We start from the raw sequence: 20,663 nt of genomic DNA, 5'->3' as shown, positions 1-20,663 counted from the left end.
CAAACATTGATGGTAGTTTCCCTCCATTGTGCCAGGGTCTACAATGTTTCTGATCATGTCCACAATAGTCTGAAAAGGGAGAGAGAGCAACCAGAAGTCATGGTACATATTGGTACCAATGACATAGGTAGAAAAAGGGAGGAGGTCCTGAAAAAAGAATACAGGGAGTTAGGAAGGAAGCTGAGAAGCAGGACATTAAGGGTAGCACTCTAGGGATTGCAGTCTCTTCCAAGCAGCAGTGATGATAGGAATAGAATGAGTTGGCAGATTAATGTGTGGCTGAAAAATTGAAGCAGGGAGCAAGTATTCAGATGACTGGATAATTGTTACGACTTCTGGGTCAGGTTTAACCTGTACAAAAGAGATTGGTTGAACTTGAATCCGAAGGAAACCAATATTCTTGTGGGCAGGTTTACTAGAGCTGTTGGGAGTGGTTTAAACTAACATGGCAGAGGGATGGGAACAAGTATCACAGAGCAGAAGATGAGCCAGCAGGTTTACAAATAGATGGATTTTACATGAATGTAAGGAATGAGCCAATGATTGAGTACAAATGCAGACAGAGCAAAGATAAATTGTACCACAGTGGCAAAATTCAAAAGCGTGAAGAATGCAGAAGGGAAAGTGCTGTATTTAAATGCAAGTAGCGCTAGGAATAAAGTGGATAGAAACATAGAAACATAGAAAATAGGTGCAGGAGTAGGCCATTCGGCCCTTTGAGCCTGCACTGCCATTCAGTATGATCATGGCTGATCATCCAACTCAGAACCCTGTACCTGCTTTCTCTCCATACCCCATGATCCCTTTAGCCACAAGGGCCATATCCAACTTCCTCTTAAGTATAGCCAATGAACCGGCCTCAACTGTTTCCTGTGGCAGAGAATTCCACAGATTGACCACTCTCTGTGTGAAGAAGTTTTTCCTCATCTCGGTCCTAAAAGGCTTCCCCTTTATCCTTAAACTGTGACCCCTCGTTCTGGACTTCCCCAACATCGGAAACAATCTTCCTGCATCTAGCCTGTCCAGTCCCTTTAGAATTTTATACGTTTCCATAAGATTCCCCCTCAATCTTCTAAATTCCAGTGAGTATAAGCCTAGTTGATCCAGTCTTTCTTCATATGAAAGTCCTGCCATCCCAGGAATTAATCTGGTGAACCTTCTTTGTACTCCCTCTATGGCAAGAATGTCTTTCCTCAGATTAGGGGACCAAAACTGCACACAATACTCCAGTTGCGGTCTCACCAAGGCCTTGTACAACTGCAGTAGAACCTCCTTGCTCTTGTACTCAAATTCTTTTGCTATGAATGCCAACATACCATTTGCCTTTTTCACCACCTGCTGTACCTGAATGCCCACCTTCAATGACTGGTGTACAACAACACCCAGGTCTCGTTGCAACTCCCCTTTTCCTAATCGGCCACCGTTCAGATAATAATCTGTTTTCCTGTTCTTGCAACCAAAGTGGATAACCTCACATTTATCCACATTAAATTGCATCTGCCATGAATTTACCCACTCACCTAACCTATCCAAGTCACCCTGCATCCTCTTAGCATCCTCCTCACAGCTAACACCACTGCCCAGCATCGCATCATCCGCAAACTTGGAGATGCTGCATTTAATTCCCTCGTCTAAATCATTAATATACATTGTAAACAACTGAGGTCCCAGCACTGAGCCTTGTGGTACCCCAGTAGTCACTGCCTGCCATTCTGAAAAGGTCTCGTTTACTCCCACTCTTTGCTTCCTGTCTGCCAACCAATTCTCTATCCACATCAATACCATACCCCCAATACCATGTGCTTTAAGTTTGCACACTAATCTCCTGTGTAGGACCTTGTCAAAAGCCTTTTGAAAATCTAACTATACAACATCCACTGGCTCTCCCTTATCCACTCTACTAGTTACATCTTCAAAAAATTCTATAAGATTCGTCAGACATGTTTTCCTTTCACAAATCCATGCTGACTTTGTCCGATGATTTCACCTCTTTCCAAATGTGCTGTTATCACATCTTTGATAACCGACTCTACCATTTTCCCCACCACCGATGTCAGACTCACCGGTCTATAATTCCCCGGTTTTTCTCTCCCTCCTTTTTTAAAAAGTGAGGTTACATTAGCCACCCTCCAATCCTCAGAAACTAATCCAGAATCTAAGGAGTTTTGAAAAATTATCACTAATGCATCCACTATTTCTTGGGCTGCTTCCTTAAGCATTCTGGGATGCAGACGATCTGGCCCTGGGGATTTATCTGCCTTTAATCCCTTCAATTTACCTAACTCCACTTCCTTACTAACATGTATTTCCCTCAGTTCCTCCATCTCACTAGACCCTCGGTCCCCTACTATTTCCAGAAGATTATTTATGTCCTCCTTAGTGAAGACAGAACCAAAGTAGTTATTCAGCTGGTTTGCCATGTCCTTGTTCCCTATGATCATTTCACCTGTTTCTGACTGTAAGGGACCTACATTTGTCTTGACCAATCATTTTCTTTTCACATATCTATAAAAGCTTTTACAGTCAGTTTTTATGTTCCCTGCCAGCTTTCTCTCATAATCTTTTTTCCCTTTCCTAATTAAGCCCTTTGTCCTCCTCTGCTGGTCTCTGAATTTCTCCCAGTCCTCAGGTGTGCCGCTTTTTTTTTTGCTAATATATATGTTTCTTCTTTGGACTTGATACTATCCCTAATATCCCTTGTCAGCCACGGGTGCACTACCTTCCCTGGTTTATTCTTCTGCCAAACTGGGATGAACAATTGTTGTAGTTCATCCATGCGATCTTTAAATGCTTGCCATTGCATGTCCACCGTCAGCCCTTTAAGTATCATTTGCCAGTCTATCTTACCTAATTCACGTCTCATACCTTCAAAGTTACCCTTCTTTAAGTTCAGAACCTTTGTTTCTGAACTAACTATGTCACTCTCCATCTTAATGAAGAATTCCACCATATTATGGTCACTCTTACCCAAGGGGCCTCGCACGACAAGATTGCTAACTAACCCTTCCTCATTGCTCAATACCCAATCTAGAATGGCCTGCTCTCTAGCTGGTTCCTCGACATGTTGGTTCATAAAACCATCCCGCATACATTCCAAGAAATCCTCTTCCTCAGCACCCTTAACAATTTGGTTCACCCAATGTATATGTAGATTGAAGTCACCCATTATAGCTACTGTTCCTTTATTGCACGCATTTCTAATTTCCTGTTTAATGCCATCCCCAACCTCACTACTACTGTTAGGTGGCCTGTACACAACTCCCACCAGCATTTTCTACCCCTTAGTGTTATGCAGCTCTACCCATATCGATTCCACATCCTCCAGGCTAATGTCCTCCCTTTCTATTGTGTTAGTCTCCTCTCTAACCAGCAATGCTACCCCACCTCCTTTTCTTTCCTGTCTATCCCTCCTGAATATTGAATATCCCTGGATGTTGAGCTCCCATCCTTGGTCACCCTGGAGCCATGTCTCTGTGATCCCAACTATATCATATTCATTAATAACTATCTGCACATTCAATTCATCCACTTTGTTATGAATGCTCCTCGCATTGACACACAAAGCCTTCAGGCTTGTTTTTACAACACTCTTAGCCCTTATACAATTATGTTGAAAAGTGGCTCTTTTTGCTTTTTGCCCTGGATTTGCCTGCCTGCCACTTTTACTTTTCACCTTACTACTTTTTGCTTCTACCCTCATTTTACACCCCTCTGTCTCTCTGCCCTTGTTCCCATCCCCCTGCCACATCAGTTTAAATCCTCCTGAACAGCAGTAGCAAACGCTCCCCCTAGGACATTGGTTCCAGTCCAGCCCAGGTGCAGACCTTCCTGTTTATACCAGTCCCACCTCCCCCAGAACTGGTTCCAATGCCCCAGAAATTTGAATTCCTCCTCCTTGCACCATTTTTCAAGCCACGTATTCATCTGAAATATCCTCCTATTTCTACTCTGACTAGCATGTGGCACTGGTAGTAATCCAGAGATTATTACCTTTGTGGTCCTACTTTTTAGTTTATCTCCTAACTCCCTAAATTCACCTTGTAGGACCTCATCCCGTTTTTTACCTATATCGTTGGTACCTATGTGCACCACGACCACCGGCTGTTCACCCTCCTATTCCAGAATGTCCTGCAGCTGCTCAGAGACATCCTTGACCCTTGCACCGGGGAGGCAACATACCATCCTGGAGTCTCATTTGCGGCCACAGAAACGCCTATCTATTCCCCTTACAATCGAATCCCCTATCACTATAGCTCTCCCACTCCTTTTCCTTCCCTCCTGTGCCGCAGAGCCACCCATGGTGCCATGAACTCAGCTGCTGCTGCCTTCCCCTGATGAGACATCTCCCACAACAGTATCCAAAACAGTATATCTGTTTAGGAAGGAGATGACCTCAGGCAACTCCTGCACTACCTGCCTACTGCTACGCTGTCCAGTGGCCACCCCTTCCCTTTCTGCCTGGGTAGCCTCTACCTGCGGTGTGGCCAACTCACTGAACGTGCTATTCACGACTTTCTCAGCATCGCGGATGCTCCAGTATGAATCCGATCGCAGCTCCAGCCGCTCAATGTGGTCTGCCAGAAGCTGCAGCTGGGCACACTTCCTGCACACACAGTCGTCAGGGACACTGGAAGTATCCCCGATTTCCCACATGCTGCAGGATGAACAAACCACGGGGCCGATCTCAGCTGCCATGACCTACCCAATACTTGCCTCAACTTTTGAAACTTTCTCCTTTTAAAGGAAGTTACTCAGCCTTACCTCACTTGGAGTGAAGCTCGTCCTCAGGCTCTGCTCGCCGAAGCCTCTCAAGACAAAGCCTACCTACTCTGTCTCCCTCTACTCTGTCGCCCGCTACAACGTCGCCTGTTCCGTCTAACTTTTCTCTTTAAATACTCCTGCTGCCCCATGGTCCGACTTACATGCGCTTGCGCAGTCGTGCCTCCGTTAAACTGCCGAAGAACTCATGGCGCATTTAGAAATTGGTCAGAATAACGTTGTGGGCATCACTGAGTCGTGGCTGTAAGAAGGCCATAATAGGAAGCAAAACGTCAAAGGATATCCTTAGAACCAAAAGGACAGGCAGAAAGGATTAGGCGGTGGTGTGGCTCTGATGAGATGGGATGGTGGTGAGATGAGATTACATCTTTAGAAAGAGGGGAAATAGGGTCAGAGATTACTGAATCTTTGTGGGTGGAGTTAAGAAACTCCAAGGGCATAAAGACCATTAGAGGAATCATATACAGGTTTCCAAATATTAGCCAAGATGTGGTGTTGAGATTGCAAAGCAAGCTGAAATGACATGTAATAAGAGTGATGTCATAATTGTAATGGGGGACTTCAATATGTAAGGGGATTTGGAAAATCAGATTGGTGTTGGATCGCAAGTGAGGGAATTTGTTGATTACCTTTGAGATGGCTTTTTAGAGCCACTTGTGCTTGAGCCTTCTCAGGGAAAGGCTATCTTAGAATGGGTGTTGTGTATTAACCAAGATTTTATTAGGAGGCTCAATATAAAAAAAGAACCCTTAGGAGGCAGTGATTATAACATGATTGAAATCATACTGCAGTTGGAGAGGGGGAAGCACAAGTAACATATAGCAGTATTGCAATGGAATAAAGGAAATTACTGAGGCATAAGAAGGCAGATTGAAGGAGGATACTGGTGGGGATATTGGCAGAACAGAGATGTCTGAAGATTCTGGGCATAGTTCACAAGGTGCAGGACAGATATGACCCAGAAAAGAAGTTCTCAAATGGCAGGGATATGGAAAAGTGGCTGACGAGAAGTTACGGAGTCCATAAAATCCAAGGAAAGTGCATGTTAGGTAGTAAAAGTGAATTGGAAGTTGGTTGATTGGGAAGTTTTTAAAATCCAAGAAATGGGAACTAAAAAAGCTATAAGTAGGGAAAGATGAAATATGAGGGGTACTAGCCAAAAATATAAAGTGAGATACCAAAAGTTTTTTCAGTCATATAAAGAGTAAAAGGAAAGTGAGAGATTTTATTGGACCACTGGAAAATGATGCTGGTGAGGTAGTAATGGGGGAGAAAGAAATGGCAGGTGACCTTAGTAAGTACATGGCAACAGTACACACTTGGAGTAATGTGAACAGTTTTGGGCTCTTTATCTTAGAAAGGCTGCGCTGAAACTGGAGAGGGTTCAAAGATGGTTCACAAAACTGAGTCTAGGATGAAATGGATTGAGAAGGACATACTCATTGGAGTATAGAAGAATGGGGGAGGGGTTGAATCTTGTGAAACGTATCGAATGTTGAAAAGCCTAGAGAGAGTGGATGTGAAGAAGCTGTTTCCTATGGTAGGGGATTCTAGGACCAGAGGGCACAGCCTCAGAATAGAAGGATGTCCCCATAAAACAGAGCTGAGTTGGTATTTCTTTAGCCAGATGATGGTGAATCTGAGGAAGTCATAGCCAGAGACATCTGTCCAGGCCAAGACATTGGATATATTTAAAGCGAAGGTTGACAGGTTCTTGATTAGTAATGGTGTCAGAGGTTATGGGGAGAAGGCAGGAGAATGAGGTTGAGAGGGATAATAAATCAGCCATGCTGGAATGATGAAGCAGACTCAATGGGCTAAATGGCCGAATTCTGCTCCTATGTCTTATGGAATACAGGTCAATCTGCCCCCAAACACTGTTGTGTCTTTCAGTTTGATGATGGCTGATCTGCCCTGGGTCTCATCTCCTTTTACCTCAGAGGAGAAGTGGCACGGTACAGGTCCTACGGACCCATGAACCCATGTTGCCCAATTACACCCATTTGGCCAATTAACCTTCTAACCTCTATGTCTTTGCAATGTAGGAGGAAACTAGTGCACCTGGAAGAAAACTGCAGCGTGACGGGGAGAACGTCCGAACTCCTCACAGCTGTGGCGGGAATTAAACCCAGGTCACTAACCAGTAGAAGTGTTACACCTACCAGTACACTATCATAATGCCCCAGTGGAAGATCCCCATTGATCTATATTCTCCAATGTTTCAAGGAAATATCTACTTCCTCTTTAAATAACCCCCCCCCCCCCACCTGTGTATAACTATCCTCTCTATTTTAGGTTCTTCGACTTCCACATTCCAGCACCTGCCAGGTTATGCCCTGTGATGTAATTATGTTCAAAACTCCAAAGGATACCCTGTTAATCTAATTGCTTTAACTGCTCATGACAGGATAAGCATCTCATCTCAGGATGTGGCTGAGTGAATCTCTGTCAAAGTGCCAACCATATCAGTGTAGCTTTTCTTAAATAAGGAGAGCAGAATTGAAAGTGCCTGCAAGAAATGGAACCTCAATGTATTTTACAGTACTTTGGTAATAAATTTTACTTCAACTGTGAACAACAAGTTCAGGAACAGTTATTACCCTTCAACTAACAGGCTTCTGAACCAGTATGGACAACTTCACTCACCTAACACTGAACTGATTCCAGAACCTGTGGACACACTTTGAAGGACTCTACAACTCATGTTGTAAGTACTAATTATTTATTTTAGGATTATGCGGTGGTATGACTCTGATGAGATGGGATGGTGGTGAGATGAGATTACATCTTTAGAAAGAGGGGAAATAGGGTCAGAGAAAATGAATCTTTCTGGGTGGAGTTAAGAAACTCCAAGGGTATAAAGACCACTAGAGGAATCATATATAGGTTTCCAAATATTAGCCAAGATGTGGTGTTGAGATCGCAAAGCAAGCTGAAATGACGTAATACGAGTAATGTCAAATTGTAATGGGGGACTTCAATATGTAAGGGGATTAGGAAAATCCGATTGGTGTTGGATCTCAAGTGAAGGCATTTGTTGATTACCTATGAGATGGCTTTTTAGAGCAACTTGTGCTTGAGCCTTCTCAGGGAAAGGCTATCTTAGAATGGGTGTTGTGTATTAACCCAGATATTATTTGGGAGCTCAATGAAAAAAACCCTTAGGAGGCAGTGATTATTACATGATTGAATTCATACTGCAGCTTGAGAGGGGGAAGCACAAGTCACATATATCAGTATTGCAATGGAATAAAGGAAAATACTGAGGCATGAGAGGGTGGATTGAAGGAGGACACAAGGTGCAGGACAGATATGACCCAGAAAAGAAGTTCTCAAATGGCAGGGATATGGAAAAGTGGCTGACAAAAGAATTTAAGGAGTCCATAAAATCCAAGGAAAGTGCATTTACAGTAGCAAAAGTGCATGGGACATTGGATGATTGGCAAGCTTTTAAAATCAAACAAATGTCAACTAAAAAAGATGTAAATAGGGAAAAGATGAAATAAAAGGGCAAACTAGCCAAAAATGTAAAGTGGGAAACCAAAAGTTTTTTCATTTATATAAAGAGTAAAAGAAAGGTGACAGTTCATATTGGACCACTGGAAAATGATGCTGGTGAGGTAGTAACGGGAGACAAAGAAATAGCAGGTGAACTTAGAAAGTAGAAACCTATCGAATGTTGAAAAGCCGAGAGAGAGTGGATATGGAGAAGCTTTTTCCTATGGTAGGGATTCTAGGACCAGAGGGCACAGCCTCAGAATAGAAGGATGTCCCTTTAGAGAGGCGATGAGTTGGTATTTCTTTAGCCAGATGATGGTGAATCTAAGGAAGTCATTGCCAGAGACATCTGTACAGGCCAAGACATTGGATATATTTAAAGCGAAGGTTGACAGGTTCTTGATTAGTTATGGTATCAGAGGTTATGGGGAGAAGACAGGAGAATAAGTTTGAGAGGGATAACAAATCAGCCATGTTGGAATGATGGAGCAGACTCCATGGGCTAAATGGCCGAATTCTGCTCCTTTGACTTCTGGAATGTATGCCTCACTATGCCTCTCAAGTCTGTTGTGCCTTTCAGTCTGATGATGGCTGATCTGCCCTGGGTCTCATTTCCACTTATCTCACAGGAGAAGTAGCATGGTACAGGACCTACGGACTCATGCACCCATGTTGCCCAATTACACCCATATGGCCAATTAAACTACTAACCCGTATGTCCCTGGAATGTAGGAGGAAACTGGATAATCCAGAAGAAAACTGCAGAGTGACAGTGAGAACGTCTGAACTCTCAGCCATGGCAGGAAGGGAACTCAAGTCACAGGCCAGTAAGAGTGTTACTCCAACCACTGCAGTACCATAACGCCCCTGTGGAAAATCCCCATTGATTTCTATTCCCCAATTTTTCAAGGAAATATATACTTCCTCTTCAAATCCCCTCCCCTTTATACCCTTGGAGTTTCTTAACTCCACCCAGAAAGATTCATTTTCTCTGACCCTATTTCCCCTCTTTCTAAAGATGTAATCCCATCTCACCACCGTCCCATCTCATCAGAGCAAAACTATCCTCTCTATTATAGGATCATCCACTTCCACATTCCAGCACCTGCCAGGTTATGCTCTGTGTGTTTCATTATAACCAGATATTCTTCTAAACTCCAAAGAAAATCCTGTCAATCCAATTTCTTTAACTGCTCATAACAGGAGAAGCATCTTATCGCAGGAGTGGCAGAGTGAATCTCTGTCAATGTGCCTTCAATATCAATGTAGGTTTTCTTAAATAAGGATAGCAAAATTGAAAATGCCTGTAAGAAAATGTATCTCAAGTTATTATACAGTACTTTGGTAATAAATTTTACTTTAACTGTGACCACCAAGTTCAGGAACAGTTATTATCCTTCAACTATCAGGCTTCTGAACCAGTATGGACAACTTCACTCACCTAACACTGAACTGATTCCAGAACCTATGGACACACTTCGAAGGACTCTACAACTCATGTCGTCAGTACTAATTATTTATTTTAGGATTAGGCAGTGGTGTGGCTCTGATGAGATGGGATGGTGTTGAGATGGGATTACATCTTCAGAAAGGTGACATAGGGTCAGAGAATACTGAATCTTTGTGAGTGGAGTTTAGAAACTCCAAGGGTATAAAGACCATTATAGGAATTATATACAGGCTTCCAAATAGTAACCAAGATGTGGGGTTGATATTGCAAAACAAACTGAAAATGACATGCATTAAGGGTAATATGATGATGGTGAATCTAAGGAAGTCATTGCCAGAGACATCTGTACAGGCCAAGACATTGGATATATTTAAAGCGAAGGTTGACAGGTTCTTGATTAGTAATGGTGTCAGAGGTTATGGGGAGAAGGCAGGAGAATGAGGTTGAGAGGGATAATAAATCAGCCATGCTGGAATGATGGAGCAGACTCAAAGGGCTAAATGGCCGAATTCTGCTCCTATGTCTTATGGAATATAGGTCACTATGCCTCTTAAGGCTGTTGTGGTTTTCAGTTCGATGATGGCTATGGGTCTCATCTCCTTTTATTTTAGATGATCTATAGCACGGTACAGGTCCCATGGACGCATGTTGCCCAATTACACCCATATAGCCAAACGCATTTTCATATGAAGTGTGTTTGATGGCTGTGGTCTTGTATTTGCTGGAATTCAGAAGAATGAGGGGTGACTACATTAAATCCTATTGAATGTCAAAAGGCTTGGATAGTGTGGATGTGGAAAGGATGTTTTCTTTGGTGGGTGAGCCTAAGACTACGAATATGTGACAAGTGCGCATGCAGCCAACTGATTGCAAGGTAAATCGATTGGCCCCCCCCGCGCTCTCTTTTAGTGTCGGCTTTTGAGGCTCCATTTCTCTCATCTCAGCAGGTCTGTTCCATCCCCTCCCACACTGTAAATTGCCCAGTGTGTACCATGGCCATCATGACTTGGTAAAAGCATTTAATCCTACTGCACTGATGTTGTTCTGGCTTTGTGTATACTTACATTTGATAATCCCTGTAAGTACATTATTGAGGATGATGACTTTTGATTTCTCTCCGGGAAAAATCTACATTTCTTGTCTGGTAAGTCTGTGCTTTCATCCATGGCACATGGTAAACAGGAACCATCCTTGCACTCAGCCATTTTTCCTCGTATGCTGTGTGAACATCTGAAAATCAAACATAATTATAAAAGTGTACTTGTGTTTACTTCTGTACATTGAAGATTTTGTCAGAAAGGACAAGGAGTGGCCAGTTTTTGAGAATTGTCATTTCCAGTCTGTTCTTCCTTTGCTCCATGTTGCTGTTACCTCCCAGTCCACATTCACTCCACTCTCATAATATGATCATCTTTGTATGAGTCCCAAATGATTGGAGGACATAGAGGGGCATACTCATTGGAGAATAGAATAATTGGGGAAGGGATGGAATCATGTGAAACATATCGAATGTTGAAAAGCCTAGAAAGAGTGGATGTGGAGAAGCTGTTTCCTATGGTAAGGGATTCTGGGACCAGAAGACACAGGCTCAGAATAGGAGGATGTCCCTTTAGAGCAGAGATGAGTTGGTATTGCTTTAGCCAGATGATGGTGAATGTGAGGAAGTCGTTGCCAGAGACATCTGCACAGTCCAAGACATTGGATATATTTAAAGTGAAGGTTGACATGTTCTTGATTAGTAAGGGTGTCAGAGGTTATGGGGAGAAGACAGGAGAATGAGGTTTAGAGGGATAATAAATCAGCCATGTTGGAATGATGAAGCAGACTCAATGGGCTAAATGGCCATATTCTGCTCCTTTGTCTTATGGAATGTAAGTTTCTCTGCCCTTCAAGACTGTTGTGCCTTTCAGTTTGATGATGGCTGATCTGCCCTGGGTCTCATCTCCTCTTATCTTAGAGGAGATAGAGCACGGTACAGGTCCTACGGAGCCATGAACCCATGTTGCCCAATTACACCCATATGGCCTATTAACATACTACCCATATGTCTTTGGAATGTAGGAGGAGCCTGGAGCACCTGGAAGAAAAGTGTACAATGACGGGGAGAACGTCGGAACTCCTCACAGCCGTGTCGGTAATTGAACCCAGGTCACAGGCCAGTAACAGTGTTACTCCAACTACTGCACAACCATAACACCCCTGTGCAAGATCCCCATTGATATCTATTCCTCAATTTTTCAAGGAAATATATCCATTTCCTCTTTAAATCCCCCCCCCCCCGTTGTGTAAAACTATTTTAGGTTCTTCCACTTCCACATTCCCGCACCTGCCATGATATGCCCTGTGATGACCTGTGTGTTTCATTATAATCAGTTATTCTTCTAAACCCCAAAGAATATCCTGTCAATCCAATTTCTTTAACTGCTCATGATAGGACAAGCATCTCATCTCAGGAAATGGCTGAGTGAATCTCTGTCAAAGTGCTTACTATATCAGTGTAGCTTTTCTTAAATAAGGAGAGCAAAATTGAAAGTGCCTGCAAGAAAATAAATCTGAAGGTATTATACAGAACTTTGGTAATAAATTTTACTTTAACTGTGACCATCAAGTTCAGGAACAGTTATTATTCTTCAACTATCAGGCTTCTGAACCAGTATGGACAACTTCACTCACCTAACACTGAACTGATTCCAGAACCTATGGACACACTTTGAAGGACTCTACAACTCTTGTTGTCAGTACTAATTATCTATTTGAGGATTAGGTGGTCATGTGGCTCTGATGAGATGGGATGGTGGTGAGATGGGTTTACATCTTTAGAAAGAGGTGTCAGCATCAGAGAATACTGGATCTTTGTGGATAAACTCCAAGGGCATAAAGACCATTAGAGGAATCATATACAGGCTTCCAAATATTAGCCAAGATGTGGTGTTGAGATTGGAAAGCAAGCTGAAAATGACATGTAATAAGAGTGATGTCATCATTGTAATGGGTGACTTCAATATGCAAGGAGATTGGGAAAATCAGATTGGTGTTGGATCGCAAGTGAGGGAATTTGTTGATTACCTATGAGATGGCTTTTTAGAGCAACTTGTGCTTGAGCCTTCTCAGGGAAAGCCTACCTTAGAATGCGTGTTGTGTATTAACCCAGATCTTATTAGGGAGCTCAATGTAAAGAAACCCTTAGGAGGCAGTGATTATAACATGATCGAATTCATACTGCAATTTGAGAGGGAGAAGCACAAGTCACATATATCAGTATTGCAATGGAATAAAGGGAGTTACTGAGGCATGAGAAGGTGGATTGAAGGAGGATACTGGTGGGGATGTTGGCAGAACAGAGATGTCTGAAGATTCTGGGCATGGTTCACAAGGTGCAGGACAGATATGTCCCACAAAAGTTCTCAACTGGCAGTGGTAGGGAAGCATGGCTGACAAGGGAAGTTATAGAGTCCATAAAATCCAAGGAAAGTGCATACAAGGTAGCAAAAGTGGATGGGATGTTGGATGAATGGGAAACTTTTAAAATCCAACAAATGGCAACTAAAAAAGCTATAAGTAGGGAAAAGATGAAATATGAGGGCAAACTAGCCAAAAATATAAAGCAGGATACCAAAAGTTTTTTCAGTTATATAAAGAGTAAAAACAAGGTGACAGTTTATATTGGACCACTGGAAAATGATGCTGGTGAGTTTGTAACGGGGAACAACGATATGGCAGGTGAACTTAGGAAGTAGATTGCAACAGTCCTGACATGGAGTAATGTGAGCTGTTTTGGGATCTTGCATTTAAAAAGGGTGTGCTGAAACTGGAGAGGGTTCAAAGAGGGTTCACAGAAATGATTCCAGGGTGAAATGGAATTAGAGGACCTACTCATTGGAGTATAGAAGAATGAGGGAGGGATGGAATCGTGTGAAACCTATTGAATGTTGTAAAGCCTAGAGTGTGTGGATGTGAAGAAGCTGTTTCCTATAGTAGGGGATTCTAGGACCAGAGGGCACAGTAGAAGAATCTCCCTATAGAGCAGAGATGAGTTGGTATTTCTTTAGCCAGGTGATGGTGAATCTGAGGAAGTCATTGCCAGAGACATCTGTACACGCCAAGACAGTGGATATATTTAAAGCGAAGGTTGACAGGTTCTTGATTAGTAATGGTGTCAGAGGTTATGGGGAGAAGGCAGGAGAATGAGGTTGAGAGGGTAACAAATCCACCACGCTGGAATGATGGAGCAGCCTCAATGGGCTAAATGGCTGAAATCTGCTCCTATGTCTTATGGAATTTAGGGTTCTCTGCCCCGCAAGACTGTTGTGCCTTTCAGTTTGATGATGGCTGATCTGCCCTGGGTCTCATCTCCTCTTATCCTAGAGGAGATATAGCATGGTACAGGTCCTACGGACCAATGAACCCATGTTGCCTCATTGCACCTATATGGCCAATTAACCTACTAACCCGTGGGTCTTTGGAATGTAGAAGGAACCTGGAGCACTTGGAGAAAACTGCACAGTGATGGGGAGAACGTCTGGACACCTCACAGCTGTGTCGGGAATTGAACCCAGCTCACAGGCCAGTAATAGTGTTACTCCAACCACTGCACTACCAGAACACCCTTGTGCAAGATTCCCATTGATCTGTATTCCCCAATTTTTCAAGGAAATATCTACTTCCTCTTTCAATCCCCCCCACCCCCCCCGTTGTGTAAAGCTATTTTAGGTTCTTCCACTTCCACATTCCCGCACCTGCCATGTTATGCCCTGTGATGACTTTGTGTTTCATTATAATCAGTTATTCTTCTAAACTCCAAAGAATATCCTGTTAATCCAATTTCTTTAACTGCTCATGATAGGACAACCATCTCATCTCTGGAAGTGGCTGAGTGAATCTCTGTCAAAGTGCCAACTATATCAGTGTAGCTTTTCTTAAATAAGGAGAGCAAAACTGTAAATGCCTGCAAGAAAATGAATCTCAAGGTATTTTACAGTACCTTAATAATAAATTTAATTGTTTAACTGTGACCACCATGTTCAGAAAGAGTTATTACACCTTCAGATATCAGGCTTCTGAACCAGCACGGACAACTTCACTCACCTAACACTGAACTGATTCCACAACCTATGGACACACTTTGAAGGTCTCTGCAACTCATGTTCTCAGTACCAATTATTTATTTTAGGGTTTTTTTGAATTTGCATAGTTTGCTCTCTTTTGCACATTGATTGTTTTTCAGTCTTTGTTTGTGTATTGTTGTTTATCGATTCTGTTGTATTTCTTTGTACCTTCAGTGAGTGCCCACAAGAAAATGAATTTCAGGTTAGTATATACATGAGAAAATCCACTGATGCTGAAAATCGAAGGCAATGCACACAAAATGCTGGAGGAGCTCAGCAGGCCAGGCAGCGTCTATGAAAAAGAGTAAATAGTTGATATTTCTGGCCAGGCCACTTCTTCAGGACTGAGAATGAAAAGGAAAGACACCAGAAATAAAAGATAAGAGGAGGGGAAGGAGCCTAGTTGGAAGGTGATAAATGAAGCCAGGTGGGTGGGAAAGGTCAAGGGCTGGAGAAGAAGGAATCTGACAGGAGAGGAGAGTTGACCATGGCAGAAAGGGAAGGAGATGGGAAACTAGGAAGAGGTGATAGGTAGGTAAGAAGAGATAAGAGGTCAAAGTGGTGAATAAAGGAAGTGGGGAGTAGGAGGGAACTTTCTTTACCAGAAGAAGAAATTGATATTTATGTCAATCAGGTTGGAGGCTACCCAGACTGAATATAAGGTGTGGCCCCTCCACTAAGAAGGTAGCCTCATCCTGGCATAAAAGGATTAGCTGCAGGATTAGGCAAGGCCTGTGTTCTTCGAGGTTTGGCTGCAGGATTAGGCGAGGCCTGGGTTCTTCGAGGCTTGGCTGCAGGTCTAGACATGGAAATCCTGCACACGACGAGGCACATGGACAGAACAAGAACCCAAAGCCTTGACTTGATCTTGGGACACCTGAACACAGAGCCTTGTTTTTGAGAGAACAGGAACACAGAGCCATGGTTTTGAGAGAACAGGAACACAGAGCCTTGGTTTTGAGAGAACAGGAACACAGAGCCTTGGTTTTGAGAGAACAGGAACACAGAGCCATGGTTTTGAGAGAACAGGAACACAGAGCCTTGGTTTTGAGAGAACAGGAACACAGAGCCTTGATCTTGAGAGAACAGGAACACAGGGACGTGGAACACAGAGCCGGGATCCCTCCTTAGGAACAGGAATTGGGGCCGGGGCTCTACACAGAGTCAGGACCCCTCCTAGGGAGCAGGATGTAGGGCTGGGACTCATACACAGAACACAGAGAGACGGTTCCTAACACAAGGTAGCGGCAAACGACCAGATCTAACTAGTGAAGGCGTGGACACAGAGAGGGTTCCAAACAACGATAGACAGTTCCTTATTTAGACACAGCAAGGCTCTGGTCTTGCTCTGGTGGTAGAACTGGACAGCGATACAGGCGAGGAGGCAGGCGAGGTTGCAGACAAAGGCTTCGGGGGAGGGCTGAGGAGGGGGTTACTAATACAGCATGTACCCTCAGAATCTGAATCAGAATCAGGTTTAATATTCCTGAGGCATGTTGTGAAATTTGTTGTTTTGCAGCAGTGGTAAAATATTATGTACACAATATATTGTACTGTATATTTTCCTATATACACTGTACTGTTGTTCCAAAATGAACACGATTCTCATATTCATTCTAATATACTCATCACAGCCTGCCTTATTTTCATGTCATTGATAAACTGGGATATTTTATACCTGACCCTATCCTCCAATATAGATAATAGACAGTTCAGATAGAAATGCAAACTATTTCTATTTCCTTTCAGCTATGATAGACTTGATTAGAGATCCCTTGGGATCAATAAAGTATGTTTGTCTGTCAAAACCCAAAGGAAGTCATGCGGTTAGATTTGTCATACCTTGTTGCTTCTATGTTGCCTTCCTCTGACCAATAAAATGGAACCATATCATTATATTCATTGAACACGCCCCAGCGAAGATGGGCCCACTCGTGGACAAATACTCTACCTGTTAAAATAATTTTATTTTAAAATAGTGAATTCAATATTTTCACATTCTTAGAGGTACAAGAGCATATAAGCAGCTAGGTCAGTTATCACAGCACCTAACTTGTGTCGAACTTGCCCAGAAAGCATCACATAGAAACAAAAAGAAATGTACTATAAACATTAGGTTGTTAAATAATGCACAAGGGTAGTTGATGAAACATTAAGCTTTTTTTATTAATACAGAACAAAAAATCTATTATTTGGTATTATTTACACATCTTGCTTATCATTGCACCTTAAAGGGTCTAGTGTAATATATCCAAGTTTTTTTCTCTTTCTCTCTTTCTCCCCATCTCTCCCTCTCCCTCTGCCTCTGCCTCTGCCTCTGCCTCTGCCTCTGCCTCTGCCTCTCTCTCTCTCTCTCTCTCTCTCTCTCTCTCTCTCTCTCTCTCTCTCTCTCTCTCTCTCTCTCACTCACTCTCTGAGCAATCATGTTGTCTGACATGTTGAAGTATCGGAGGTGTTAATAGCCTTCAATAGTTCTGATGTCCCTTAAGCAGTCTAAAACAAAATGTATTAAAAAACTGTGCAAAATTATTTAAAACAATTTACCTTTTGGACAGTAAACTGAGGTCATCTCATCATTTAGTAAGAAGCTCGGGGTGAAGTGAATGTACCGTCCCTTTTCGCCACATCCACCATACTGCAGGGTGTACGGGGCATCTCCATGTTTAACATAGGGTTCAGCAATGATCACATTGGCCTATGAAAGAAATTGCAGTTTTCCACATGAACGTCCCTGCACATGGCACAAAAGGACGACTTTCTATAGCAGGAAGATTAATACACTGTTTGAAATTATATTATAGGGTCTTTTAAGGGGCTCCTGGATGGCTACATGGAGCTTAGAAAAATAGAGGGCTATGGGGAAAGCCTAGGTAGTTCTAAGGTAGGGACATGTTCGGCACAGCTTTGTGGGCCGAAGGGCCGGTATTGTGCTGTATGTTTTCCATGTTTCTATGTTTCTATTACTTGCAAAGCCCCAGCAATGACTCTAGCAAACTCCAATTAATATACATGTTTGTTTCCAAGAATAAGTTCCACTTTTATTGTGAGTGGGGCATTTCCATGGCTCTATGAGGGAGACTATTAAATGAATGAGAGATTGTAACTGTAAGAATATCTTTAGAAGTCGCTGTCCTGCCAGGTCTACCCCTTACAGTTACTTTGCTGCACTTCTGGAACTTTGGCACAAAATTCTCACATATGAATAGGGGTTCTGGGGAGAAGCTCCAGTTGTGGAAAGTCACTCAGTGCAGTTTAAGTCTTGTACCCCTCTGTTCCTACCTTCTCGTATGATTGAGTAGTTGGTCTTTGAAACATATTTGGATTTGGTGGCCAGGTAGCAGGCAGCAGGATTTTTACATCCGAGAAGTAAAGTTGATGTTCCGTAGCTTTGTAGATGTAGGACGAGGCTTCAATCATCATTTTCTGTGAAGCAAATATTGTATTTTTATTTTTATTTCTATTTTGGCACTACTTATTTAACTATCTATATATATATATTTACTGTAATTCACTGTTTTTTCTATTATTATGTATTGCATTGTACTGCTGCCACGAAGTCAACAAAGTTCACAATATTCTGATTCAGATTTCAGTAAAGAGGAGAAGGGGGAAAGAACATAAAATCAAGAGATTCTGCAGATTCTGGAAATCCAGAGCAACACACCCGAAGTCCTAGAGAAACCCAATAGGTCAGGTAGCATCTGTGGAGAGGAATAAAGAGTTGATGCTTTGGGCTGAGACCCTTCAGTCAGACTGGAATGTAAGACGGAAGAAGACAGAATAAGAAGGTAAGAACATATATATGTCTTTAACTCTCATCAAATTCTAAACTCCAAGCAATAAAATGCAATGCAAATAACATACAATGAACAAAACAATACAAATTTTAGGCACCACATCACCTGAATGTTTTCAATAAGCTTGGGATTATACTGGGTACTAGGACTGATAGCAATGACAATGTTTCTATATCCATTATTGACCACTTTTACTCTGGAGCAGTTTAGAAAGCAAACGTTCAGGAGACAACAGAACATGAAGCCTAAGATTCTGTTGCACATCTTCTCAGCTTCAGTTAAAGCTTTTTTTGCTAGAGAAAACTTCTTATAGTTGAAGAAGTAGGTTGTACAGTGACACCCACATCCTGGGAGTGTACTAAAAAGGATTAGAGGAGGGTTGCACTGGTGTACAATACAAATGGGAAACTGGCTGAGAAATGCCAGCCTATTCAAATTATCTTTTAATTAGATTTCACCTTTCAGGACTGGTGCATCACTGGCAAAGACAATATTTATAGTGCATCCCTAATTGACCTTGGGAAGCTTAAACTGAAAAAGAGTTGCTCCAGATACAGAACTAATGGAATCAATAGAATTTTACAGAAAGCTGTAATGTGATTTAGGTCAGTCTGAAACTGTTTCAAATTGTCCACAGGTGTTGTCCATCTTCTAAGATCCTTCCTCTCCCAGGATGAGGTCTTTGGAGCTTCTGTTGGCTTTCCACTGGGTTTATGTGGAATGGGATTGCTAGCCCCATGCCCAAACATCCTCCTGTTGCCCCTGGGCCGGGACTGTCCATGGTGGAGTTCAAACAGATAAACTGGATGGTAATCCAGACATCAGTAGTCAAAAAACTGGAATGTCTTATTAAGGACGTGGTAAAAAGAAAGGCAGTTAGAAAATAATTATAAAGGTAATTCAGAGTCAACTAGGATTTCTGAATGGGAACCATGTTTAACAAATATTTAAGAGTTTATTTTGGAGGTTTTAATTTGAAGGATAAAGAGGAACTTGTCAATGTGTATGGTGTATTTTGACACAAAAGATTAACAAAGGTATCTCTTCAATATAGAATCATAGAGTAACACATAGAAACCATAGAACCATAGAACACTACGGTACAGTAAAGGCCTCCATGTTGTGCCGACCCATATAATCCTTAAAAAAAAGTACTAAACCCACGCTACCCCATAACCCTCCATTTTTCTTTCATCCATGTGCCTGTCCAAGAGGCTCTTAAATACCCCTAATGCTTTAGCCTCCACCACCATCCCTGGCAAGTCATTCCAGGCACTCACAACCCTCTGTGTAAAAAAATTACCCCGATGTCTCCCCTAAACATCCCTCCCTTAATTTTGTACCTATTCCCTCCGGTGTTTGCCATTGGTGCCCTGGGAAACAGGTACTGACTATCCACCCTATCTATGCCTCTTTGTACAGTACAGGCCCTTCTGCCCATTTAGTCCATGCCAACCTGCCCTTCTGTCTAGTTCCTTCTGCCTGAACCCACACTATATCCATCCAGATTCCTCCTATCAGTGTACCTATCCCATCGTCTCTTCAATGTTACAACTGAACGTGTATCTACCACTACCAGTGGCAGGTCATTTCACACTCACACCACCCTCTGAGTAAAGAAGTTTCCTCTCACCCTCCCCTTAAATATTTCACCTTTTGCCCTAAACCTATTACCTCTAGTTCAATCTCACGCAATTCAAGGGGGGAATCCTGCATGCCTTCACCCTGTCTATACTCCACGTAATTTTCTAGGCCGCTGTGGTAAACTATGTATACCAGTCTGGACACGCCCCCCCCTGCTGACTGCTCCTGTGGCTTCTCCCACAGACCCCTGTATAAAGGCGATTGGAGCACTGCTCCTCCCTCAGTCTTCAACATGGTCGTGCTCCCTTTTCGCTGTTAATAAAAGCCTATCATTTACTTCCAGTCTCCTTGAGTTATTGATGGTGTATCAGCCGCTAAAAGATCTCCCCTCATTTTCTTGCACTCCAGGGAATAATGTCCCAACTTATTCAACCTTTCCCAATAACTCAG

The 20,663-nt window shown here is 42.5% G+C and overlaps 1 protein-coding gene across 1 annotated transcript in view; it reads right to left on the bottom strand.

The window, feature by feature from the left end:
- LOC140737433 (calcium-activated chloride channel regulator 1-like) overlaps positions 1-18,893 on the bottom strand; it is a 65,574-nt gene extending 46,681 nt beyond the window's left edge. Inside the window, exons 1-5 of the mRNA XM_073063919.1 lie at positions 18,735-18,893; positions 18,112-18,255; positions 17,377-17,527; positions 16,675-16,783; positions 10,792-10,957 (exon numbers count right to left, since the gene is read on the bottom strand). Coding sequence (XP_072920020.1) covers positions 10,792-10,957; positions 16,675-16,783; positions 17,377-17,527; positions 18,112-18,255; positions 18,735-18,893 — 729 coding nt within the window. The remainder of the gene's footprint in view (positions 1-10,791; positions 10,958-16,674; positions 16,784-17,376; positions 17,528-18,111; positions 18,256-18,734) is intronic.
- Between the last annotated feature and the right edge of the window lie 1,770 nt (positions 18,894-20,663).

This window comes from Hemitrygon akajei, chromosome 12, assembly GCF_048418815.1.
Source record: "Hemitrygon akajei chromosome 12, sHemAka1.3, whole genome shotgun sequence".
NCBI lineage: Eukaryota > Metazoa > Chordata > Chondrichthyes > Myliobatiformes > Dasyatidae > Hemitrygon > Hemitrygon akajei.
The sequence above is the reverse complement of the archived record's forward strand: the minus strand, read 5'-3'. Positions and strand labels throughout refer to the sequence as shown.